This window comes from Ranitomeya variabilis, chromosome 4 (assembly GCF_051348905.1).
Source record: "Ranitomeya variabilis isolate aRanVar5 chromosome 4, aRanVar5.hap1, whole genome shotgun sequence".
Taxonomy (NCBI): domain Eukaryota; kingdom Metazoa; phylum Chordata; class Amphibia; order Anura; family Dendrobatidae; genus Ranitomeya; species Ranitomeya variabilis.
In genome coordinates this window covers 706,483,320-706,510,353 of record NC_135235.1, presented here as the reverse complement: position 1 = coordinate 706,510,353, position 27,034 = coordinate 706,483,320, and the positions used below count along the sequence as shown (strand labels likewise).

General features: G+C 46.4%; 1 protein-coding gene across 1 annotated transcript; it reads left to right on the top strand.

Moving 5' to 3' along the window:
- The first annotated feature begins 12,756 nt into the window (after positions 1–12,756).
- LOC143766513 (uncharacterized) lies at positions 12,757–24,609 on the top strand. The gene is made up of 7 exons (XM_077254257.1): positions 12,757–12,854; positions 16,789–16,938; positions 17,068–17,247; positions 17,332–17,455; positions 17,539–17,636; positions 17,835–17,925; positions 22,972–24,609. The coding sequence occupies exons 2-7, from the start codon at positions 16,867–16,869 to the stop codon at positions 24,411–24,413; spliced, it is 2,007 nt and encodes a 668-aa protein (XP_077110372.1). The 5' UTR covers positions 12,757–12,854; positions 16,789–16,866; the 3' UTR covers positions 24,414–24,609.
- Positions 24,610–27,034: the final 2,425 nt, after the last annotated feature.

Genomic DNA, 27,034 nt, shown 5'->3' with positions numbered 1-27,034 from the left:
GCTGCCAGAGATCCAGCCTCGCAGTGTCTTCTGATTTAATCACACTGCGGGCCTGGGATTCATGGCCTTGCGCAGTGCATACCTTCGCCTCTCACGAATAAATCCGAAGACACTGCGGGGCGTGATCTCGGGCAGGCGCAGTCAGGCTGACATCAAATGATGTTAGAAGGCGGGCAGCGCTAACTGTGCATGGCCAAGGGATAACATAACAGCGCAGACTCCGGTACACAAACAAGCAACGCTCAGGAGGCTGCGCCCGGCACCAAGGGGGTATGCTGTGCTGCGTCGCATTAAGAAGGAAAGTCCCGCCTCCGGGACTGTTGAGGGGCCATATTTTATAAGTGTTTCATTCAGCGTGTGCAAGGAGCATAATTAAAAGAGCCACCTTTTCCTTGTGCAGCATTACTGCTGCACAAGGTGGCTCTTCTAGTTGCTAACGCCTGGGGGGGGATAAAGGTTCCCTTTCAACTTGCTCCAATTAGGCCTCAGCCTAGACTCTGTTTGTCATGTAATCTCTGGGCTCCAACACCGCCAGTTGCTGCTCTGAAGTGTCTTTGGCATGGGTACTCCCTCCTGCCCAGCCTGGTTCCAGCACGCCAGCTGTTTCCGGGTAGTGTCAAGGTCACTTTGCCTCCAATACGTTGTCCTGTCGTGTTGCGGTTGGGTTAGCCAACTCTATGGTGCATGCAGTTTAGGTGCTTCCTATGTGGGCTGCGGGAACTGGCAATCAAGGCTGGTTCCGCAGTGCCAATAGGACAAGCTCCCCCTGTAGGACTGTCGATTTTTGGTAACTACGGCCGGCTCGCAGCCTAGCAACTTTTGTTTTTCCTGTGGACCTTCTGCTGCCTATCTGAGTTCCAGCACCATTAGCTGGTTCTTAGGAAGACAATCTTGAATAGGTCCCCCTGGTTCCAGTACCATCAGCTGGTTCCGGGCAGAGCCTTTGGCTTAGGTGCCTCCTTCTGGGTATCCGAGTTCCATCAACGTCAGGTGGTCCTTGGTAGTGCTTTCTGGCATGGGTACCTCCTGCTTAGTACCCGGGTTCCAGTAACATCAGCTGGTCCTCGGTTGTTCCATTGGCTCTTGTACCTTCTGCTACCCATCCGGGTTCCAGTACCATCAGCTGGTTCTCGGCAGTGTCTTTTGCTCTTATACCTTCTGCTCCCCATCCTGGTTTCAGTACCGTCAGCTGGTTCCGGGCAGAGCCTTTGGCTTAGGTGCCTCCTACTGGGTATCCGAGTTCCACTAATGTCAGGTGGTCCTTGGTAGTGCTTTCTGGCACGGGTACCTCCTGCTTAGTAACCGGGTTCCAGTACCATCAGCTGGTCCTCAGTAGTTCCATTGGCTCTTGGACCTTCAGGTAGCCATCCGGGTTCCAGTACCGTCAGCTGGTTCTCGGCATTTCCTCAGCCTTCTTGTACCTTCTGCTACATTTCCAAGTTCAAGACCCTGAAGACGACGACCCTGAAGACCACCCCTAAGACGACAACGACCCCTGAGACGACGACCCTGAAGACCACCCCAAAGACGACGATGACCCCGGAGATGACAACCCTGGAAACGACGACCCTGGAGACGACGACCCTGAAGACCGAGAAGCAGAAGAACAAGAAGCTGCAGAACAAAGAGCAGAAGAACATTAAGCATCAGACTAAACATCAGAGCAAAAGATATTATCTAAATTATAAGCAGAAGAAGACTAAGCAGTGTATGGGGGTGAGTCCGTTGCTCCTCGTGGTGCCCCTGGAAAAAGCCTGCTGCTGCAGGCCAAACTGAACGCGGACAAATCCTGTTGTAAATCTTTTGTGACAGGCAGAACGAAAGGTGTAATCTTCAAACTTTTATAGATAACAACTACAGGAATGCCTGTCACAAATAAGAATATGATGAAGAAGTAGAATATGAAGAATGTAGCAACATAGAATAATAGGAAGAAGGTGAAGAAGAAGATGAATAAGGTGAAGAAGAAGTAGATGTAAAAGAGGATGATGGAGAAGGTAAAAAAGAAGGTGAAGAGCATGGAATTAGTGAAACATCAATATCTGACAGAATATAAAAAATCTTAACATAGTCAATATCTTTGTAACTCCGAACGTCTTAAAAAAAAAAATTTAATTCCTGCTATTCCATTTGATTGGGCTAAACCTCTATGCCTTTAATGTCTCCTCCACCTCCCCCAATACATCCTACATTATTCTTTGTTTTGTTCCTTCATGTAGAATGAACCTACAAGGAAAGAAAGGGTTTATTTTAATTCCTATATTTTGGTCCCATTGACTTGCAATGGTATCGGGTATCGGTATCGGCGATATCCGATATTTTTCGAATATCGGCCGATCCAATCCGATACCGATACTTTTGAATATCGGAAGGTATCGCTCAACACTAGTCACGAACAGGATGGACCGACCCCTTTAAAATGGATCTTGTGCGCCTCAGACTGTGCTTAACTGTGAGACTACTGGAATGTAAACTGCGACCAAAACTGCAGCCATTACAGCACCAAGTGGCACGCAGGAGGAGAAGGGCGTGTTGTCGTGGGTGGCACCTGGAGGAACGGCGTGAAAACCATGGCCGCCCCTCATCAATACTACTATGTGAGAGAAGTATGCCCATCAACGAGAGAAGTCCGCCTCCTGGTCTGGGATGGCAGGAAGAAAAGAAAGAACCGCCCACGAAGACAAGCGTGGTGGAGTGAAACCGTGGGAAACCAGACCGAGTAGGAAATGCCGGAAAGCAGCATGGCGGAGGGAGGTGAGCGAGCACTGGAGTGTGGGGTAAAGCAGGAGGACTCCCCAAGCCAAGACCCGCAAGAACTGTACCAGCCACCGACGTTGGATCCGGACCGCCTGTGGAAAGAAGTGGAGGAACTTACCCAGCAGCTCGTGCGGATGCAGCTGGAGGCTGTGGCCAGGTAGAAAGAGGCTTTCCTCAGGAACCTTACCAGATGACCGCCAGCAACCTTGTCCGGCCCGGAGCAAGAAAGAAGATCCAGAGCTTAGGAAGAAAAAGTAAGGGGTGCGACCCTGTCCCCGGTGGCAGAAGGCCCAACGGTTAGGCCCGAGTCACTGCCACTGCTGTACACACCCGTTCAGGGTTTTGGGTCCCTCGGTGAAATGTCACCATATGCCAAGGGTACCCCAGCCTCAAGTCCCGCTGCAACCCCTGCACCAGATGACACCCCGGTGGGCCCCTTACCGACCCCGCCGACTCCAAGGCCTGGAGAGATAGGCCATCTACTACACTGGGACCAGGGGGACAGCAGCCTGGACCAGATGACAGCTCCATTAGATCCAGCCAGCGGGCCCTGGGTTAACTATACCAAACCCGTGGTGTTTGAAGAGGGACCCACAGTGGTGGACAAGATAGTGCTCCAAGGAGAAATCCCCATTATAACCTGGCGGGAGCACTATAGACATCGGGAAAGCAGGAGAGGCAGCAGTCCCTGGCCTGGCAAGCATAAGAGGAAGTAGAGAGTTAACTGAATGTTGCTAAGAGTTTAAAATGACTGCTAAAGTTTAAAAGTTTGTTTGTTGAAAGAGACACTGAGGCCATGGACAGTGAATGGTCCACAAACTTTGCTGTAAATAGTTGGCACCTCCTTAGGTGCTTTCTACTGGTTTTACATATGACCAAAAAAGAGACCGTTCATTATTTACAGTGAAGAAACTGTTTATTAATGTTTATCTTAAAGAGTGTATTTGTCTTAAAGTGACCTGAAGAAAACCGTATGGCGTGGCCAAAGACAAGGTCTGGATATTACGCCTTGTAGCCCGCCCAAACCTACATTGCGGGTTTATGACTGTTCCATTATAAATGTAATGTTTATTATTGAATACAATCAAAAAACAAACAAAACACTAAATTAATTTCAATTTTAAAATGCCACCAGGCCACTCAAATGTTGACCTACTTATACCTAACAAGGTGTGGGTGTATGTACTTCACCCTAGTCACCCCTATTTGAACTCTTCCTGCCAGCTGAGTTTGACACCCTCTTGGATCCAATATGGCACCCCCGCTCCTCGGCGGCTCACCCTGATAGCCCTAGTAGTCTCAGCCAGGTTATAATGGGGATTTCTCCTTGGAGCGCTATCATGTCCACCCCTGTGGGTCCCTCTTCAAACACCACGTGTTCGGTATAGTTAACCCAGGGCCCACTGGCTGGAACTAACGGAGGTGTCATCTGGTCCAGGCTGCCATCCCACTGGTCCCAGTGTAGTCGATGGCCTATCCCTCTGGGCCTTGGAGTCGGCGGGGTCAGTAAGGGGCCCACCAGGGTGTCCTCTGGTGCAGGGGTTGCAGCGGGACTTGAGGCCGGGGTACCCTCGGCGTACGGTGACATTTCACTAAGGGACCAAAATCCCTGATCTGTGTGTACAGCGGTGGGGGTGATTCGGGCCTAGCCATTGGGCCTTCTGTCGCCGGTGTCAGGGTCCCACCCCTTACCTTTTCTTCCAAAACTCTGGATCTTCTTTCCTGCTCCGGGCCGGACAAGGTTGCTGGCGGTCGTCCATTAAGGTACCCGAGGAAGGCCTCCTTCCACCTGGCCACAGCCTTCAGCTGCATCCGCACGAGCTGCCGGGTAAGTTCCTCCACTTCTTTCTGCAGTAGGTCTGGATCCAACATCAGTGGCTAGTACAATTCTTGCGGGTCCAGGTTGGGGGAGTCCTCCTGCTGCACCCCACGCTCTGGTGCTCCCTCACTTCCCTACGCCATGCTGATTTCCGGCACTTTCTCCTCGGTCTGGTTTCCCACGGTTTCACTCCACCACACCTGTCTTCATGGGCAGTTCTTTCTCTTCTTCCCGCCATGCCAGACCAGGAGGCTGACTTCTCTCATTGATGGGCATCCTTCTCTCACAGTAGTATTGATGAGGAGTGGCCATGGTTTTCGCGCCTTTCCTCCAGGTGCCGCCCAAAACAACTCGCCCCTCTCCTCCTGCGTGCCACGTGGTGCTGTAATGTCGGCAGTTTTGGTGGCAATTTACAGTCCAATAGTCTCACAGTTAAGCACAGTCTCTGAGGTGCACAAGACCCATTTTAAAGGGGTCGTTCCATCCTGTTCTTGACCCCAAGTTGGAACGCCCGCCAGAGCCGTGGGGTACTCGGTAACGGGTCTGATACTTAAAGCGATGTGTCATGGCAGTGTTTACCTGGTCCATGGCCCTGGGCGCCCATGTTAAAGGAAAAGGTCTTTAAAGGGGTTTGTGAAATAATAACAGTTCGTGACGCCACATGTGGTACTCAGTCAGGGGTGACTGACGCTGCTTAAAGGGGTCCTCTAGGGTGATGTTATGGCAGCAGGGATGGTATGGCTTCCAACAGGTGAAGCTGAGCCCCCAGGGCTCCCGATGTGTTTGGCAAGGATGGTGCGGTGCCGGAAAATAAACGGAGGACATTGGGTTGCAGTCTTTTTACCTGGTTTACTGATGGCAGACAGCCAAAGTCCAGGGTACCGGATCACAGGTGCTGGTATGGTCCAGCCGGCTTGAAAGCAAGTCTGGAATCCCCCTAACCAGGTGGGGTTGGAAGCCTTCCCTCTAGCGCTGTGTTGTAGTCCCTTGCTGCCTTAGGCCTCACACAAGGTCCTCACGTTTTCTCTCTGTCCCACTCTAGGTAGGACACTACCCGCATGACAGGTAACTCAAGCCTTTTTACAGGATCTCTATCATGACCCCGGCTCTATCTGCTACTGTGTCTTTGGGTGTTAATGGTGGACAGGTGACTTGCAATCTGCTGTGCGCTGGTTTCTGCCGTGGGGCATAGAGCTACCCCCACAACCTCAGTCTTCCGGCTACCGGTATCTGCGCTCAGAGTGGAGGAAACTCAGTCGCAGCATCTCTCCAGCTCTCAACTCTCCTTTGCTCCTTTTCCTCCTTCTCGCTCTCTATAGCTTGTTCCGTCCTTTTCTCTCCCCTTTCCAGGAGCTGCAGCACCTCACGTGGCTGCATGGCCCCACACTTTCCTCACAGGAGCGGCAGATCTTCTCGTCTGCATGGCCCCTTTCCTCTGTTTCTCTTACAGACTGACTACTTACCCTCCAGCCAGAATATATCTAGGAGAGCCACCCACAAACTGGATCAGAGCTCCCCCTTCTGGCTTGGAGTAAGAACATGTTGCATGTTTGTGAATACCTGATAAAGGGATCCTTCCTCTCTTCCAAGCACGACATCACTCTCCCCATGAGGAAAGCAATGCCACTGTAACCAGGAACCTGGGGTATTACACACCTTCCTGTTGCTCTTCCTGCATTCTCTTCTGTGGGGGGTTCCTGATCCTTCTTCCTTGCTTCCCCCATCTCAGACGAGGAGGCGGACTTCTCTTGTTGACGGACAGATCTCTTGGACATAGTAGTATTGGTGAGGGGCGGCCATAACCTTTTGCACTGTTTTTCCAAGCTTCCCCCATGACAACACGCACCACTCCTCCTGCTCGCCACATGGCGCTGCAATGGTGGTGGTAATGGCGGTAATTAACAGTTCAATGGTCTCTCAATAAAGCACAGTCTCTGAGATGCACAAGACCCAGTTTGCTGGGTCGGTCCATTCTGTTCTTGATACCAAGTTTTGGAGTGCACTGCTAGGGCCTAGGGGAACTCGATACCGGATCCGGTCATCATTAAAGAGGTAGTCACGGTGGCAGCGACCCGGCCTGTGGCCCTGGACGTCCAAATTAAAGGAAAGGTATTTAAAGGGGTTTTTAGTAATAAGAATTTGCATGACGCCACCTGTGGTATTTGGTCAGTGGTGACCAATGCTGCATAAAGGGGTCCATTGGGGTGATGTTATGGCAGCAGGGATGGTATGGCTTCCCACAGATGAAGCTGACTCCCCAGGGCTCCCAGTGTGATGGTGTAGTAAGAAACAGAGAACACAAGGTTGCAGTCTCTTTACCGGTGTAAGGCAGCCTCAGTCCAGGGCACCGGATCACAGGTACTGGTACGGTCCAGCCGGTTTGGAAGCGACTCAGGAATCCCCCACATGGGGTTGAAAGCCTTCCCTTCTGTACTGTGTTGTAGTCCTTTGCTGCCTTAGGCCTCACACAATGTCCTCACGTTGTCTCTGTCCCCCTTGGTGGTAGGACACTACCCGCATGGCACATAACTCGAACCTTTTTACAGGGTCTCTCACGATGACTCTGGGCTTTATCTGTTACTGTACCTTTGGGTGTTAATGGTGGACAGGTGACCTGCAATCTCCTGTCCGCCGGTTTCTGCCGTGGGGCATAGAGTTACCCCCACAACCTTGGTCTTCCGGCTACCGGAATTCTTCCCTTCAGCATGGAGGAAGCTCAGTCGCAGCTTCCCTCCAGCTCTTTACACTCCTTCGCTTCTCTTCCCTGTCAGTCTCCTACAGACTGCTCTGCTTTTCTCTCTCCTTCCAGGAGCTGCAGATCCATGGGTCTGCATGGCCCCAGCTTTCCTCTCTCAGACTCTGTCTGCTTCCTCTCTCCTCACTCTCCTCTCACAATCTAACTAACTCCTCCCCCAGGCCAGAATATATATATCTAGGGAAGCTCTCCTGAAACCGGGTTCAGAGCTCCCCCTTCTGGCATGGAGTCAGAACAGTGCTGTATGTGCTTGTTACCTGTCAAAGGGATCCTTTCTCACTGCCAAGCATGGCATCACTCTTCCCGTGAAGAAAGCAATGCCACTGTAACAACCGGTTACCTGGGGTGTTACAGGGGTGCATGGAGGAAATTATTTATCCTAGAGGCAATATGAAGTATCAACTTAACCATCACAGGATTCAAAATGTTAATCATTTTATAAGAATCTATGAATTCAGGAGCAAAACGTATCAACCAAATACCCTGTTTTTTTGCATCTTTTTACTAGCACTTGCGGATTTTTGTGATTTTTTTGGAAATTGAGTGTTTTTGGTTTTACTATGCTCTTTTGTGTTTTCAAGTTTCTTGGTGGTGTGTGAACATGTTCCTACAGACTTGTTCACTGTGCAAGTAGCCCATGTGTTCCAGTTTCCATAATTGGTCTCTTGTGTCTACAAGACTAGAGACTAAGGGCCCCTTCACACTGGTCGATTCTGCTACGATTACGACGCATTTGCGTCATATTCGACATCGCAGTACGAGCTCGTAGCCAGCGGTCACACTCTACGATGTTAACGCTTTTTCTGACGTAGTTGCGATGTGAACGTCACGCGTCGCAATCGTACGCTACCCTTCACACCGCCATAGTCCTACAACTCCGAGCGTGACGTATTACCAGCATGGGCGTGCTAAAACGTCACGCCCAATCAGGAGACAGGTATGCGGAAGCCCAACCCACGTAGTCGCATTACGAGCTCGTATGACCGCCGTCACATACTACGATTTCGACCGCCACAGCGAGACATTTACGACGAAAGAAAGTTCTGCTCTTTCTTTCACATCGTACGATGCTGGGCTGCGTCGCAAATCGTAACGCCATGTCACACTTTGCAACCTCGGAACGAGGACGGATAAACGTCACAAATCGAACGCTCGTTCAGACTTTGATTGCACAGTGTGAAGGGGCCCTTACCCACCACTCCACAAAAGCTGTTCCACTCAGCGTGTCCACATGGACATTTCCTCTCTGAACCCTGTTCACACAGGTAATATACAGATGATCAGGTTTTTAAATACATCAGATAGGGATTGCATACATCAGTTAGGACTGCTCTATATGGGTATATACAGTATTGACGTTTGTTGGAGCAGCTTAGTATACATTTTTTGCAAAAACGTATCAACCAAATACCCTGTTTTTTTTCATCTTTTTACTAGCACTTGCGGATTAATGTGATTTTTTGAAACTGACTGTTTTTGGTTTCACTATGCTCTTTTGTGTTTTTGAATTTAGGAGCAAGTAGTTTTTTTTAGGACAACCACCAAAAAACAGGAGCCTTCCTATGTTTGTGGTTAGCACATCTCTTGGCCCGATAAACAGCTACCAAAAGACCCCTTTTGACCTTCTTCCAGAGGTTAGTTAATCTGGAAGATAATCCCTCTTCCTCTGGCATGGAGGATTGCACCCCAGAAAAGTTCCCTAACAGTGGATGAAAACCCCTGCAGCAAAAAAATGCGAGGTTCCAGTAGCTGTAAAGGAACGGTTTCTAAGAACAAACTCTGCAATGTGCAGAAATTCCACCCAATCTTCCTATTTAGCAGAAACAAAACCTGTTAAACACTGCTATACCTCCTGGTTCATCCTTTCTGTTTTTACATTAATCTCTGGATGATAGCCTGAGGAAAAAGACAGCTTGATACTCAATCTGGAGGAAAAACTAAGCCAAACGCTAAGAAATGTAACCCCTTTATCAGAAATAATATTTTGGGAACACATTGCTAAGGTTTTATGTCCCTCTCAAGTCATGTTTGGAAAACCATTTAGCTTCAGATAATTGGTTAAGCAGGTCAGGTATAAGGGGTAAAGGACAGGGATTGTGAACCGTGATTTTATAAATCTCTGGCATGTACGCAACCCTCCATCTTTTTATTAAGAAAAAAAAACAACAGCGACTGGAGAGGTGGATGGCCGTATATGACCCTTAGGCCGGCGTCACACTCGGCGTAAGACAATACGCCACGTATTTTACGGCCGTAATACGGCCGAAATACGGTGAAATGTTCCCAAAATAGTGATCCGTAGTCAGGGTGTGTCAGCGTATTTTGCGCATGGCATCCTCCGTATGTAATCCGTATGGCATCCGTACTGCGAGATTTTTGCGCAGGCTTGCAAAACCGACATCTAATGGATTTATGTGCTCAAATGTTCATTAAAACATATATACAGTATATATATATATATATATGTCATTGAGACACATATATATATATATTCTGTATTTAGATTTCATTCAGCGCGATATCTGTGAACAGCCGGTAATTCAATTGCCGGCTTTTCATTTCTCCTGCACAAACCCGACAGGATATGAGACATGATTACATATAGTAAACCATCTCATATCCCCTTTTTTTTTGCATATTCCACACTACTAATGTTAGTAGTGTGCATGTGCAAAATTTCAGCGCTGTAGCTGCTAAAATAAAGGGTTAAATGGCGGAAAAAATTGGCGTGGGCTCCCGCGCAATTTTCTCCGCCAGAGCGGTAAAGCCAGTGACTGAGGGCAGATATTAATAGCCAGGAGAGGGTCCATGGTTATTGGCCCCCCCGTGGCTAAAAACATCTGCCCCCAGCCACCCCAGAAAAGGCACATCTGGAAGATGCGCCTATTCTGGCACTTGGCCACTCTCTTCCCACTCCCTGTAGCGGTGGGATATGGGGTAATGAAGGGTTAATGCCACCTTGCTATTGGAAGGTGACATTAAGCCAGATTAATGATGGAGAGGCGTCAATTATGACACCTATCCATTATTAATCCAATTGTAGGAAAGGGTTAAAAAACACACACACACATGATTGAAAAGTATTTTAATGAAATAAACACAGCGGTTGTTGTAATAATTTATTGTTCTCTCAAATCCATTTGCAGTCCCTCGCTTGGCAACATAATAAACGCACAAGATACATACCTTCTGCTGTCAGATCAGGTCCCACGATGTAATCCATCTGAAGGGGTTAACTAATATTACAAGCAGGAGCCCTGCAAATGCAGCTGTGCTCCGTGCTTGTAATTCCCCTGCGAATGAATGAAATGTAGGTCATTGACCTACATTTCATTCATTCGCGGTGATGCGCCCTCTGGTGGATGTTCTCATGAACTGCAGCCTGGGAACTTTTTCCCACGCTCCAGGTCATATGAGGACATCCACCAGGGGGCGCATCACCGCGAATGAATGAAATGTAGGTCAATGACCTACATTTCATTCATTCGCAGGGGAATTACAAGCACGGAGCACAGCTGCATTTGCAGGGCTCCTGCTTGTAATATTAGTTAACCCCTTCAGATGGATTACTTCGTGGGACGAGACGGTTCACCAGAAGGTATGTATCTTGTGCGTTTATTATGTTGCCAAGCGAGGGACTGCAAATGGATTTGAGAGAACAATAAATTATTACAACAACCGCTGTGTTTATTTCATTAAAATACTTTTCAATCATGTGTGTGTGTGTTTTTTAACCCTTTCCTACAATTGGATTAATAATGGATAGGTGTCATAATTGACGCCTCTCCATCATTAATCTGGCTTAATGTCACCTTCCAATAGCAAGGTGGCATTAACCCTTCATTACCCCATATCCCACTGCTACACGGGAGTGGGAAGAGAGTGGCCAAGTGCCAGAATAGGCGCATCTTCCAGATGTGCCTTTTCTGGGGTGGCTGGGGGCAGATGTTTTTAGCCACGGGGGGGCCAATAACCATGGACCCTCTCCTGGCTATTAATATCTGCCCTCAGTCACTGGCTTTACCGCTCTGGCGGAGATAATTGCGCGGGAGCCCACGCCAATTTTTTCCGCCATTTAACCCTTTATTTTAGCAGCTACAGCGCTGAAATTTTGCACATACACACTACTAACATTAGTAGTGTGGAATATGCAAAAAAAAGGGGGATATGAGATGGTTTACTGTATGTAAACCATGTCTCATATCCTGTCGGGTTTGTGCAGGAGAAATGAAAAGCCGGCAATTGAATTACCGACTTTTCACTAACAGCGCTGCGTATTTCTCGCAAGTCACACTGCTGGTCCGTGTGGAATCCGTATTTTTCTCGCCCCCATAGACTTTCATTGGCGATTTTTTTGCGCAGTACGCTGACAAACGCAGCATGCTGCGATTTTGTACGGCCGTAGAAAGCCGTATAATACTGAACCGTAATATACGGCTAATAGGAGCAGCCCCATTGAGAATAATTGTGCCGTATGTTATGCGAGTTTTACGGACGTAGTTTCTGCGCTCTTACGTCCGTAAAACTCGCCAGTGTGACGCCGGCCTTAGCCGGACTCTTTTGAATATAGTCTATTAAGGCCATCCTCCCTGGAAGGGGTTAAATAAATGAGATTTCAGCATTTTATCTCCTAGTATGGAGTCGATAGCACAATCATATGCCGCCATATACAGCTCTGGCAAAAATTAGGAGACCGCTGCAACATGTTCAGTTTGTCAGATTTTTCTCTTTATAGGTATAGTTTTGGGTAAAATGTAAATTGTTCTTTTGTTCTATGAAATTCTGACAACGTCTCCGAAGTTCCAAGCAATACATTTTGTATTTTTCTGACAAAGAAAAATGGTCAAAATTACAAAAAAAAAACCTCTGCTTTCACACCTCAAATAATGCAAAGAAAACAAGTTCATAATCATTAAGAAACAACAATACTAATGTTTTACCTCAGGAAAAGTTCAGAAATCAGTATTTTGTGGAATAACCATGATTTTAATGACATCTTTCATGTGTCTTGGCATGCTTTCCACCAGTCTTTCCCACTGCTCCTGCCACAAAAATGTAAGCAGTTCTTCTTTGACGGCTTGTGACTATCCATCATCCTGTTATTTATACTCCAGAGGTTTTCAATGGGGTTCAGGTCTGGAGATTGGGCTGCCCATGACAGGGTTTTGATGTGGTGGTCTCTTAATTTTTGTCAGAGCTGTAGTAGACGTCCAGTAACTGGTAATAATTCCCTCATGTGTGGGGTCTATTTGTCTCCAAGCAGAGAAATCACACGTTACATCCCACACATAACACTGTGTAGAAAAGGCGGCGCGGGGTAATTGTGCCAGTAGTGAGGGGAATAATGGCGGGAATGTCACTGACTGAGAAGTTTCCATGTAGGGTCTACACTCCGGATATCCTTCACTGAGGCCCCTGATCATGTGACCCCTGACTCCTCCCCTCCTGTGACCTCATCACAGGTCCTGTGCACACAGAGCAGCCTGGAGTATATATATCTGGAGTGCGGCCCTGCAGGTGGAGGTAGGTGCTGGAGATTCCCCATGTCTTGGGAGGGGACATTAACCCCTTCAGCGCGAAGACCCTTTTGGGGTCTCTGTGTGGTGTTATCAGTGACGTAACAGCTGTAGACAGAATTTGGCTTCGCTGGTTCCCAAGTCCTCAGACACCTGCAGGATGAGAGGACAGAAGCCCAGAGAAGTTCTCCCACAATGCGATGATTCCTCTCCTAGTTCCGCCCCAGCACAATAATGTAGATACTAGTGATGAGTGAGCCGCTCGGCCCTTGATCCAGTATCCTGTGTGCTTTGGCCCCGTATGTCTCACCGCTGTTAGACAGCCAATAAACATAGTTACATGGGCTGAATAACGACCTCGGTCCATCAAGTTCAACCTTTCTCCACCAATTGTTCATTTTGTCACTAATTTAACTATAACCCACAGTGTTACTTGTACTGAGGAAATCATCCGGCCATTTATTAAAAGCTGTTACAGTGTCTGCCGTGCTAGGTGCATTACTCTACACTTATCAATATTAAACCTCATTTGATCTTATACAGATCATTTTTTATTCTTGTAATTTCAAGGTCAGATTTTAATATCCTACATAGTTTGGTGTCGTCAGCAAAGACTGACACTTTACTCTCAATCCCATCTACAAGGTCATTAATGAAGAGGTTAAAAAGAATTGGTCCTAGCACAGATCCACTGCTGACTATATCCTATTTAGAGATAATAACTCTGTTTCCTGTCATTTAGCCAATTCCTTACCCATCTGCATATAGTTCCCCCAGTCCTTGCTTCTGTAGCTTCAGTATAAGGCTGTTATGTGGTACAGAATCAAATGTCTTTGCAAAGTCCAGATAAATCACATCATTACCAACATCCAGATTTGCACTCACCTCCTCATAGAAATACAACATGTTAGTTAGACAAGACTTATCCTTCATGAGTCCATGCTGGTTGTCAGTTATTATATTATTCTCTGCAATATATCTCTGCAGGTCATCTCTTCTGATGCCCTAAACATTTTTGCACACTATTGATGTCAGACTTACCAGACGGTAGTTACCTGGATCCACCTTCTTACCTTCCTTAAATATCAGTACCACATCAGCCATCCTCCAATGTTCAAATTGCTCAGACACATGAGTACTTCTTTTTGTGTTTAACTATTATTTCAGACGGTGAACTTGAATTTTTACCTTGTTGAATGATAACTGAAACAGACAGTTCATTGGTGAACATGGATGAAAAGTGCCTGTTTAATATTTCAGCCTTTTCTTCTATAACAATTATCTTATTATCATTTTTAAGCGGCCGAAATTATCTTTTTTTCTCCTTGGCATTGATTAATGTAGAGAAACGGGGGACCAGTGGGTGCTCTTGTTCACGAGCCGAAACTACATGGACTAGGGATCATCCTAACGAACGCCCATTCTCCTTTTACCATGGGCGTAATACTACTCAGACAGCACAAGTGAGGGTAAAACAGTGTGGCAATAAATTATTTAACCACAAAACAGGCAAATAATACATAGAATAGTCCCAGCAAAATACTCAATATAGTGCACATTACAGAGTCTCACCTTTCCGCTGACTCACCAGGATAAGAGAAGCTGTTACTTCAGAGCTTCCATGGCCGACGACCCCACCTGTGGCACGCATACAGGGGAGGTAATGACAAGCCTAGGAAGATGAATGAGCATGTTAATGTGGATATAATCTGTGCTGCTGAGTAGATGTAGGTGCAGACGTATCTCACATAAAGAGAGGTGGTTTATTCAACGTGTTTCGAAGTCTAAGCGACTAGGATACTGTCTTATATATAAAAATTTCAACTAACGGCGCCATTGGCATCACCTGACAAACAGACAATGTCAGAGTTCACAGATACAGCACATGACATATTCAAGAATTCATGTATATTTGAGTAAAGTATTTAAGCATTGAAATTTCATGGTATTAACCAAATTTTCCTATTCCATAGTGCAAAGATGAAAAAAGAAAAATTTGGAAAATTTGGTGAATACCATGAAATTTCAATGTTTAAATATTTGCTTGTCAGGTGATCTCATTGGTGCCGTTATTTGAAATTTTGTATATATCAGACAGTATCCTACTTCTGACTCTGTATTCGCATGGTATTTCTGGATGAAGAAGTCGCTCAGACTTCGAAACGTGTGTTGAATAAACCACCTTTACAATAGTTAGCAAGGCCGAAGAAAGACATTTCGTCAGAATAAATCCCCAAATATAACTCTATTATAAACCAATAATACTAGAAATATATTGCACAGGGGATATGGCAGCCAATTCCCACAAAAAGAATCCTGGAAACACAGAATTAGAAATGATTCTTTCTCCGCAGTTTCCATAGGACTTAATACATTCCTGATTCCGGAGAGTAATAGAAATATGGCAGAAAACAGAGGAAGAAAGTTCAGAGAAGAAGCTTCATAGAAAGACATTGAAGTTACAGACGCTATTTAACCCTTTGTGGGAAAGTGATTCCAGCACTTCACCAAGTAAATCCCACAAAAAATGTAGCAGGTAAAGACCCCAATATCCACAGGTGTCCCTTCTAATTGGGGGGAAACTGTCACCCCTAATAATCCTCGGACAGTTCTGACAAACATGGAAAAGTGCCCCTTTATGGAGGTGACAGAAAGTCTGTTTAGTCACTTTAGCTTCATAGTATCAGCTCTAATCCAATGGTGACAGAGCGATTTACCCTGAAGAGTCACAGATTGTGGGGTTGTTATAAAATGTTATATTTAGGGGGTTTGTGTTGTCTCCTTATAAGAATCACAATGGTTTTATTCCTTTTCCGCTGATAGATACAAACGACCCAACTATGAAAGACGGGAACCAAGGAAACCTGTATTACTCTCATAGTACCGTGCCCCTTTCTTGGCCCCCAGACACAGTATAATGTTCCCACAGTATCCCCCACACATTATGATAATACAAGATGTCCCACACAATATTCTTCCACCCAAACCACTAGATAATAAATCCTCACTTATCCCATTCTTGATACCATACAATGACAGTTTCTTGGCCCCCCCACACACACACAGTATAATTTTTCCACAGTACCTGCATCCCCAATTTTTTTTTAGGTATTTTTCATGTAATACAAAGAAGCCTACAAAAAAAAGCTAAAAAAACCTAATATAAAGAGAAACTAAAACACTGTACATGGAGATATTGACGTCAAACAACTCCTGTCTTGTTGTTCTTACAAACAAGCCTTTATAAAAGCCTCAAACTTCTGTGTGTGAATCAGACATGAGATTTAATGTGATAGAAGATTACAGTGCGGGGAAGACGGGAAACCTTCATATAGAGGCCGGTGGGGATGGAGTCAGTGACGGACTCTGGACAAATATGTTCCTAGAGCCGCAGTAGAAGATGAAGATGTCGTCCTCATCATGAAGTAGTTATTTCTCCTGTCACGTGTAATGAATATCTCCTGCAGTATTGCTAATGCCGATTCCAGTGTCGGTAAATGAGACGACAATTAGCGTTATGGAAGATGAGTCTATGAGAAACGTATTCAGCTGCCGACTCCGAGGGAGAAGCTGCTTGTTGTCTGTGGCCTAAATACATAGGTTTTATTAGTAGATGTCAGGGAAGAACGCGGTATGTTGTAAAATAATAAAAAATACCATTGCTGCTTGGGTCCCCCGCCAGTCTCTGTATTTCCTAGTCATTCCCATCGAACTTGTGATTCCTACAGCCAATCAGTTGCTGAAGCAGTAAGAAACATAGCCAGTCATTGGGAGCATGGAGATGTCTTAGCCAGCAATTCAACTTCTGTTCCAGTCCATAAAAGACTAGAGAATACAACATCTACACGTTCTATCTCCTCATGTGTTACCCTTATTATCTCCAGTAATTGTATTATTACACAGGATTTAATGATGTTACATCGGCTCATCTTCTCATTCAGGTCTCTAGAATATCGGATCCTCTCAGTGAAGATCTTCTATATAAGAGAATTTTCCTGATTTACCCATCAAGATTGGATATGGACAGAGACAAGATGGTGGAGAGGATATTACACCTCACCCTAGAGATCCTCTTCCGGCTTACTGGAGAGGTGAGAGATTCTGATGACGTCACATTACATCATTCTTATCTATGAGAATAACAGATGGACAGAACTGGAGAGGTGAGGACTCTGGAAATGTGTGTAGTGAAATTTATTAATGTGTCTCTCCATAACCAGAATTACACAGTAGTGAAGAAGACCCCTAGTGAGCGCTGTCAGGACCCTGTGTCTGAGGGACGGGGAAGACCCATGAGTCCAGCCCTAAGGCCTCCACCTCACCCCCTGGTTTATGAGGACATCAATGACCCGAAGATCCTAGAACTCGCCTGCAAGATGATTGAGCTGCTGACTGGAGAGGTGACACTGCTGGGAATGCTGAGACATTATACAGTAATGCTATGAAGGGATCAGGAGAGATGACGGTATCATTGTATGTGTCAGGTTCCTATAAGGTGTCAGGATGTCGCTGTCTATTTCTCCATGGAGGAGTGGGAGTATTTGGAGGGACACAAAGATGTATACAAGGAAATTATGATGGAGATTCCCCAGCCCCTCACATCACCAGGTAATAGACAGGACTAAATACACACGGCCTATAATTATCTGTATGTAAATAATGAATTCAGTCCCTGTATGTGTTTCATTCAGATCTATCCAGTAAGAGGACAACACCAGAGAGATGTCCCCGTCCTCTTCTACCAGAGGACCGTAAACAAGAAGATCCCAATGTTCCTCAGGATCATCAGGTAGATGGAGAGAAGGTGTCATGAGACCTCCCCCATGATGTGTAGATGGCTGTGAAGGTCTTGTGCTCAGTCTTGTTTTATCCCCCAGTATTATATGTTTTATACTTGTGTAATGAGAACGGTGGAGATGGCAGGATTAGAGCTGATCATAGATGTGACTTCTCCATCTGTCTGTGACTTTTACAATATTTGTTTCAGGGTGAAGATCTGACCCATATTAATACTACAGAGACATATGTGAGGGGTGATGAGCGGTGTAAAGAGGAGATTCCCACATATGACTACCCAGGTGAGTAGTAACCACTAAATGCAGAGAAGTCACAGATTCTTCTCAGCCACCAGCTGTGGCTGCTTTATAGATAGTCTGTTCTGGTCGTATTACAATCGTGTGATCAGCATTTTGCCTATAGACCACAACATTCTGCTCTATTTGGAAATGTTGAAATTACTTTGTGAAATTAAATCCTTTTCTATAGAACTTATAACCTGGAGTATCCACCCACCCCCTGGGATTAGTAGTCACTGACCATTTCCTGCCCAGATCTGTAAACTACAAAGCCAAATGACGTAGAATGTGCTCACAAGTAAGAAAATCACTTGAAGAAAAATATTATATGTGACCGCTGACAGAGGAAAAGGCTGCGGCACCGAAGACCAGCTGTCCGGGGGAAGGAGCGGGACGCCGGGAGCAGGTAAGTATGTCATATTCACCTGTCCGCGTTCCACACGCCGGGTGCCGCGCCATCTTCCCGGCGTCTCTCCGCACTGACTGTGCAGGTCAGAGGGCGCGATGACGCATAAAATGTGCGCGCCGCCCTCTGCCTGATCAGTCAGTGCAAAGAGACGCCGGGACGGGACGCTGAGGAGCTGCAAGCAAGACAGGTGAGTATGTGTTTTATTATTTTTATTGCAGCAGCAGCAGCAGCACAGCTTTCTATGGTACATCTATGGGGCAATAATGAACGGTGCAGAGCACTATATGGCACAGCTATGGGGCAATAATGAATGGTGCAGAGCACTATATGGCACAGCTATGGGGCAATAATGAACGGTGCAGAGCACTATATGGCAAAGCTATGGGGCAATAATGAACGGTGCAGAGCACTATATATGGCACAGCTATGGGGCAATAATGAACGGTGCAGAGCACTATATGGCACAGCTATGGGGCAATAATGAATGGTGCAGAGCACTATATGGCACAGCTATGGGGCAATAATGAACGGTGCAGAGCACTATATGGCACAGCTATGGGGCAATAATGAATGGTGCAGAGCACTATATGGCACAGCTATGGGGCAATAATTAACGGTGAAGAGCACTATATGGCACAGCTTTCTATGGTACAGCTATGGGCAGGGGCGTAACGACCGCGGTCGCAGCGGTCGCCATTGCGACCGGGCCCCGCAGGTCAGGGGCCCCGGGCCGGCAGGGCAGGGCCGGGCTGGACATCGGGCACTTCTGGCAAATGCCAGAAGAGCCGATGCCAGTAGTGGGCCGCTGCACTGTTCCTCCCCCCCCCCGCCGCCGCCGCCGCATTTAACTATACCGGCGTCTATGACACCGGTATAGTTCAATGCAATGATGGAGGAGAGCGTCACCTGACGCTCCCTCTCCCATCATTCCCCGCTCTGCCTCTGACAGTACACTGCGGGTGCGCGATGACGTCATATCATCGCGCACCTGCAGTGTCCTGGGCAGACTGCAGCCACCAGGAGCAGCGCGGGCAAAAGGAAAGGTGAGGAGAGTTTTTTTTTTTCTTTTTCACCGGACTGTGGGGCCATTATCGGGGGGGGGGGGGAGATGAGATGCGGGCTGTGCTCTATATACCCCTGTGCTGGCTGTGCTCTATATACCCCTGTGCTGGCTGTGCTGCATATACCCCTGTGCGGGCTCTGCTGTATATATCCCTGTGCGGGCTGTGCTGTATATATCCCTGTGCGGGCTGTGCTGTATATATCCCTGTGCTGGCTGTGCTCTATATACCCCTGTGCTGGCTGTGCTCTATATACCCCTGTGCTGGCTGTGCTCTATATACCCCTGTGCTGGCTGTGCTGCATATACCCCTGTGCGGGCTCTGCTGTATATACCCCTGTGTGGGCTCTGCTGTATATATCCCTGTGCGGGCTGTGCTCTATATACCCCTGTGCTGGCTGTGCTGTATATACCACTGTGCGGGCTGTGCTGTATATACCCCTGTGCCGGCTGTGCTGTATATACCCCTGTGCGGCTGTGCTGTATATACCCCTGTGCGGGCTCTGCTGTATATACCCCTGTGCGGGCTCTGCTGTATATACCCCTGTGCGGGCTGTGCTGTATATACCCCTGTGCGGGCTGTGCTCTATATACCCCTGTGCGGGCTGTGCTGGATATACCACTGTGCGGGCTGTGCTGTATATACCCCTGTGCGGGCTGTGCTGTATATACCCCTGTGCGGGCTGTGCTGTATATACCCCTGTGCGGGCTGTGCTGTATATACCCCTGTGCGGGCTGTGCTGTATATACCCCTGTGCGGGCTGTGCTGTATTTACCCCTGTGCGGGCTGTGCTGTATTTACCCCTGTGCGGGCTGTGCTGTATATACCACTGTGCGGGCTGTGCTGTACATACCACTGTGCGGGCTGTGCTGTATATACCACTGTGCGGGCTGTGCTGGATATACCACTGTGCGGGCTGTGCTGGATATACCACTGTGCGGGCTGTGCTGGATATACCACTGTGCGGGCTGTGCTGGATATACCACTGTGCGGGCTGTGCTGGATATACCACTGTGCGGGCTGTGCTGGATATACCACTGTGCGGGCTGTGCTGGCACCCAACACCATGTTGCAGTGCAGGAGATTCCTGCAACAGTCCGAGGCGTATCTAGGGGAAGGGGGTGGGGGGGCGTCACGGAGGTAGGGGGGGGGGGCCCCATTTGGAAGTTCGCACCGGGGCCCATAACTTTGTAGTTACGCCACTGGCTATGGGGCAATAATGAATGGTGCAGAGCACTATATGGCACAGCTATGGGGCCATAATGAACGGTATGGAGCATCTATTTTTATTTTTGAAATTCACCGGTAGCTGCTGCATTTCCCACCCTAGGCTTATACTCGAGTCAATAAGTTTTCCCAGTTTTTTGTGGCAAAATTAGGGGGGTCGGCTTATACTCGGGTCGGCTTATACTCGAGTATATACGGTAACTTCAAGGAGGATTATGATAAACTACACACAAAATATTACACCTGTCCCATGATATATCTCTTAGCTGTGCGTGGCTGATAGCTGTAAAATACATTTATTTATGCCTGCAGAAGATGTTGGCATGGCTTGAGCCTTGATTTCATGAATTCACTCCACATCATAAATTTCAATTTGTTTTCAATCCTAAAGAATTCAGATTACTGCACAATCTCTCCTGAAATGGGGAGCACTAATACTTTCTCTTCTCTTACCTTTGACTATCTAATATTTCTTCTTGAAACTCATCTGACAGAAAATTATACTGTAACTGCTCCAGAGAGGTTTCACCACTAGTTACTCATTTTTTACTAATGAAGTTTGTTGAGTTTGATCATTTCAGTAGATGTGTTGTTGTCTATAGTCACAGATTTTGACTACAGTAGTTAGTTCCCAAAATACTCTGATAACCAGTTCCTGCAGCCAGTTTTATGTTCCTAATCAGGGTCCATTTTTCAAATCTGACGTGTGTCACTTCATGTGGTGATAATTTTAGAATTCTTCACAAAATATAAGCCCACATTTTTTCACTTTCACAAAGGGTAATAGCAAACAGATAGACCTCACACATTATTTTACAACTTCTCTTGTATCTGACAATTCCCTATATATGGTTGTACATTACTGTCTGGGCACATTTCAGGGTTGAGAAGGGAAAGAGCACCATTTAACTATTTGAATCCAGATCTTACTGGAATAGCTTGCAGACTCAAAGTATTAGTTGCAGTGTTTGTGGCCACCTATCAGCTCAAAAGATGGCCACCACAAACAGGCTTGGCGCTATTTACTCCATCTTCCTGATCCCAGGCATTGTCTTGCTCATTAGCCTTTAACACCTCTACATGGATCAGGACTTACACAGAGACCCACCTGGCTTGGCCCACAGTGTTGCCTGCTATTCGGTGGTGTGAAATGGGAAGAACAATAGTCAGGTAGCCGGGTCAGAACCAGTAAGGCAGAGCAAATACAAAATCAGAAGACATAAGAGTAGTCAGCAAACAGGCCGGGATCACAACAGGAAACAAATACACAAGCCATGAGCTGAACATAGAGGACCGAACCAGAGAAGAACAAGGCTGTATCTGGCAGCTTCCTTCAATATGCTTCGAGCTGTCATAGAATATGGTGCTATCCAATTGGCTGTATAAGGGAGCAGATTACTTCAGCTGGATAACACATACACCCATACTGCCAGACTAGAAGGTACTACTTGTCCCAGGCATCCTAATCTTAGTGGCTGAATCGAGCCTATGTCATCCAGAGCTTCTGGTACCAACGTCTACTCCGTTTCTAGCCCAGCCAGCCATATGAATAAGGACACGCCTGCTGACATCATAGGGGCAGATCCTAGAAGAGATGTGACACACCATCTGCAGAAGCCCTAATATGACAAAATTTCAGAAAATCAGAGCTGTAGGAATCCCCATAAAATGACTCAATTTTGGAAATTATAACCCTCAGAGAACTAATCTATTGGAATAGTGGCAATTTTTGATTCCATAGGCAATTTCCGGAAATTAGCACACAGGATGTAGGGGAAAAAAATGGCAAATGTGCCATTTTATTACCCAACACATAGTGCCCTGATTGTGCTCCAGGAGACACACACACCATAAATTAAGTGGGTTCTTCTCACTAGAGTAATGCCAAATACATGTGGTTTGGGCATACTGAAAGGCTCAGAGGTGAGGGGGAAATTTGACTTTGGGAGAGTGGTTATTTCTGGATTGGTTAATGGAAGCTATGTTAATTTTCAAGAGCCTTTGAGCCACTAATAATGTGGAAACCTCCTATTTTTCCACTGACAGATGATGGACCTGAGTGGGGACTTGTTTTTTGTTAGATGAATAGAAGTTTTTATTGGTATTAGGTTCGTCAACATGTTTATGTGCAGCTTTTTGTTCCATATTTGGGAGGCAGAATGAACAGTTGAACACCACGCTCCACTGGTTCATCCTATGAGATTTTCTATTAGACTGTGAGCTGTCATTGTCTTGGTGAAGAATTCAATGTTTTTACATAACTTGCCATTTTTACAGACAGTTGAAGTAGAAATTGTAAATGACATGCAAGATATTTTATTGAAATATAATAACTGGTTTATATCTTGGCAGATGACTGTATCAGGAGATCAGAGGAACAGCTGACATCTTTAATTTTTAGATCGGATGATTTTGAGATCCCACTGGATACAATTGAAGTTAATGCCATTACTCCAGATATACCATCATCCGTTCACAGCAAAGACCTATCATCTGATCCTTTGAAACAGGTCCTGTCTTCTGATTCATTGGTGACAACTAAGGAAAATCAGAGTTACAAAATAAGCATTAAAAACGGAAATACTCCTAAATCAAAGAAGCAATTTTTATGTCCAGAATATGGAAACAGTTTTCCCATCGAAAAGTCTTTTCTTAAACATCCAATCATTCACACAGCGGAGAAAAGCTTTTCTTGTTCCAAGTGTGAAAAATGTTTTAAACGTAAATCCCATCTTGTTAGACACCAGAGAACTCACACAGGGGAGAAGCCTTTTTCCTGTTCAGAATGTGGAAAATGTTTTAAACAGAAATCAACATTGGTTACGCACCACAGAACCCACACAGGGGTGAAACCTTTTTCATGTTTAGAATGTGGCAAATGTTTTAATGAGAAATCAGTTTTGGTTAAGCACCAGAGAACCCACACAGGGGAGAAGCCTTTTTCCTGTTCAGAATGTGGGAAATGTTTTAAACAGAAATCAGCTTTGGTTACGCACCAGAGAACCCACACGGGGGTGAAACCTTTTTTATGTTCAGAATGTGGCAAATGTTTTAACAAGAAATCAGCTTTGGTTACGCACCAGAGAACCCACACAGGGGAGAAGCCTTTTTCTTGTTCAGAATGTGGGAAATGTTGTAAACAGAAATCGGATTTGATTACACACCAGAGAACCCACACAGGGGTGAAACCTTTTTCATGTTCAGAATGTGGCAAATGTTTTAATGTGAAATCAGTTTTGGTTACGCACCAGAGAACCCACACAGGGGAGAAGCCTTTTTCTTGTTCAGAATGTGGGAAATGTTGTAAACAGAAATCGGATTTGATTACACACCAGAGAACCCACACAGGGGTGAAACCTTTTTCATGTTCAGAATGTGGCAAATGTTTTAATGTGAAATCAGTTTTGGTTACGCACCAGAGAACCCACACAGGGGTGAAACCTTTTTCATGTTCAGAATGTGGCAAATGTTTTAATGTGAAATCAGTTTTGGTTACGCACCAGAGAACCCACACAGGGGTGAAACCTTTTTCATGTTCAGAATGTGGCAAATGTTTTAATGTGAAATCAGTTTTGGTTAAGCACCAGAGAACCCACACAGGGGAGAAGCCCTTTTCCTGTTCAGAATGTGGCAAATGTTTTAATCAGAAATCAGCTTTGTTTAACCACCAGAGAAGTCACACAGGAGAGAAGCCTTTTTCCTGTCCAGAATGTGGGAAATGTTTTAATAAGAAATGTAATTTTGTTATACACCAAAGAACCCACACAGGGGAGAAATCTTTTTCATGTTCATAATGTAGGAAATGTTTTACACTAAAATCAACTCTTTAACATCAGAGAAATCACAATGGGGAGAAGTGTTTTTCATGTTAAGAATGTTGGAAATGTTTTAACCGAAAATTGTATTTCTTAAAGGGGTTGTTCATTACTAGGACAACACCTTGTTATTCCTCATGTTTGTCTTCTTTCAAATAAAAACATACTCATTTTGCATGCCTGCACTGTTCAAGGGTCTTAGCAGTCACGTTCCCGGGGCGACATTGAACCTGGCACCCGTGGTCCTGTGGTACTCTGGTGAGCACTGTGAAAATCTTTTATCCCATGCTGATTGATTCACTGTTCCTGCCTTCGGATGTATGTAACATCAAAAGGAAGCCAAGGCTGCGGCTGCTCTCTGGCTTGCTCTTATTGTTTGATGTGTCCAAAAAGTGAAGATAGTGAACCAAGTTTAAGAATGCACTTGCTTTCGAAAAGCATTTGGAATTCTACTAGTCTTTTCCCTATGTTTTCTATGATCTTTAAATATATTTTCCCTGCATGTTTCAACCAAGAAAAAATATATATTCTTTTTTTTCTAACTTTGAAAAAATAAAGAATTCATAACTTTAAACATGTCTTGGAATTGTAGAGTAGAAGCTGGATAAATCTTTTCCATTCCAGTGAGAAGGGGTTGTCCAAGTAGTGGATATCCCCTTTAAACATCAAAAATCTCACACAGAGAGAAACCATTATCACACCTACAGTACAGTGTGAAAAATAAATTACTAGAAAATCATATTTTGTTGACTATCAAAAATAACTCAGATGGGGCATGGCTAAGACACTGAAGAGAGCAGACGTGCAGCACTGAGCTCTCCCCATCATTTTCACAAACATCGGGTTCCTGCCTGGTAAACGGAGACACCAGGGAGCCAACAGGAAGGATTTGAGTCAGCACCTGCCCCAGAAAACGGCACACGTGCAGAGCTGAGGCAGCGGCGCGCTGAATGTACTCGGAGTCGTCAGGCATCTGCTATGCACGGTCAGTGATTCACCTGCAGGTCGATTCCCGGGTGAGCTGAAGGCATTGAGGGGGCTGAAGAGAGCTCCTGTGGGCTGAGTGCTGAGGCCTGGGTCCCCTGGAGATGCGGGACCGCTGGTGGCAGGAACTGACCTTAGGTGCAGCGGCCATCTTGGGATTTCCCTGGTACGTGGAGAGGACATTGTAGTTGGAGGAGAGACAAGACGTGGCAGGCAGGAGATCATGAAACAGCTGGGAAAGATAGCTGGCTAGCTGCAGCAGAGGTACGGGGGGGGGGGATTACAGACTAAGGAAGCTTAGTCTCTGCCACTAAGGGGAGTGATGGTACGTCTGATTGCAATAAAAGAGTTCACCTGACCAGGTATCACAGTCACACATTACACTTCACACTCTGGCCACCAGGGGGAGCAAAGGGTTCTATGTATTATGCCACTCCTCACACTTGGGTAAAACTGGGGGCTGAATAGGAAGTTAGGGAGAAGCTGACTGGGTTTTTGCCCAGGCAACACCTAGTGAGAGAAGAGGTTGCTTGGGGAAGATTCAGGGGGGTCCCTGTCAGGGGTGGGATCCTGACAGTGGCCTAGCGAACAGGACAGATCGTTATGGAGCCGCGCCTGCACTACATTGCGGCAGTATCTTAACAAAGTACAAGAAGAAGCAAGGTTTATTGTGGAGAAGTGAGAAACGAGATCACAGCACAAAGGCGAAAGAACCAGTAGGAGTCGTGCCCCGAGATCGGCAACATCCTACTGAGGCACGTAGCCGGTGACCGGAATGCCGAGGAAGTATTGGGCTCCACGCATTACTTCAAACAGCGGCAGGACAGTTGATTATAGGTTGGCTGCCTCACTTAATTCACCTAATGAAGACAACGGAGGCAAATTGTGGGAGAGGGGCATCTCTAGGGTCCCTATAAAATAGCTCCAGGCCTACCCTGTCATACGGGTGCATCCTATCCATATCATCTGGGGGACGGCGAGAGAAAGAACATAAGAAACATACATGACAGTTGTGAGGACTATCCCGTGGTGCTCAGCAGGGAAGTACTACAACACCCAGGCGCTAGTAGGTAGGCACTGATTTCCACCTGCAAAGGGAACTCTGGATGTGCCTTCGGACCGGCCGGTCTCAGCCAGCCCTGTTAGCAGTGCTCTGGATTGCGGATCCAGAAGCCTTCAGTAAATGGAGCGCCCCCACTGCCGCAGGGCCGAGGGGTACCCGGTACCGGGCCTCTGGGTCTCTGCTCTGGGAATGTCACGGTGGCTAGACCCGGTCCGTGACCCTGCTGAGGGGCATCCAGTGAAAGGTGGTGCTAAATGGTGGTGATGCTGTGGTGTGGTGCAGGTCGCGGTGAATAACGAGGACACCAGGTTGCAGTCTCTTTACCTCTTTACTGAAGGCTTCTGGATCCTCAATCTGCGCAAGTCCGGCCGGTCCAATGGCACCTCCAGAGTTCCCTTTACAGGTGGAAATCTGTGCCTACCTTCTAGCACTTGTGTGTTGTGGTCCTCCCCTGCTGTGCTTACGGGATAGTCCCCACAACCGTTGTGTCTGTTTCTCGTGTTCCCTCACAACTCGATTCTGATGTTCTTCCTCGTCCCCCCCAGATCTTATG

What these genes read in the sequence shown, in the direction of transcription:
- LOC143766513 (XM_077254257.1), top strand. Translation starts at nt 16,867, where the DNA reads ATGGACAGAGACAAGATGGTGGAGAGGATATTACACCTCACCCTAGAG. An exon ending in TTGAGCTGCTGACTGGAGAG is followed by an intron (nt 17,248 to 17,331) that starts GTGACACTGCTG and finishes TGTATGTGTCAG; the next exon opens with GTTCCTATAAGGTGTCAGGA. An exon ending in ATGTTCCTCAGGATCATCAG is followed by an intron (nt 17,637 to 17,834) that starts GTAGATGGAGAG and finishes TATTTGTTTCAG; the next exon opens with GGTGAAGATCTGACCCATAT.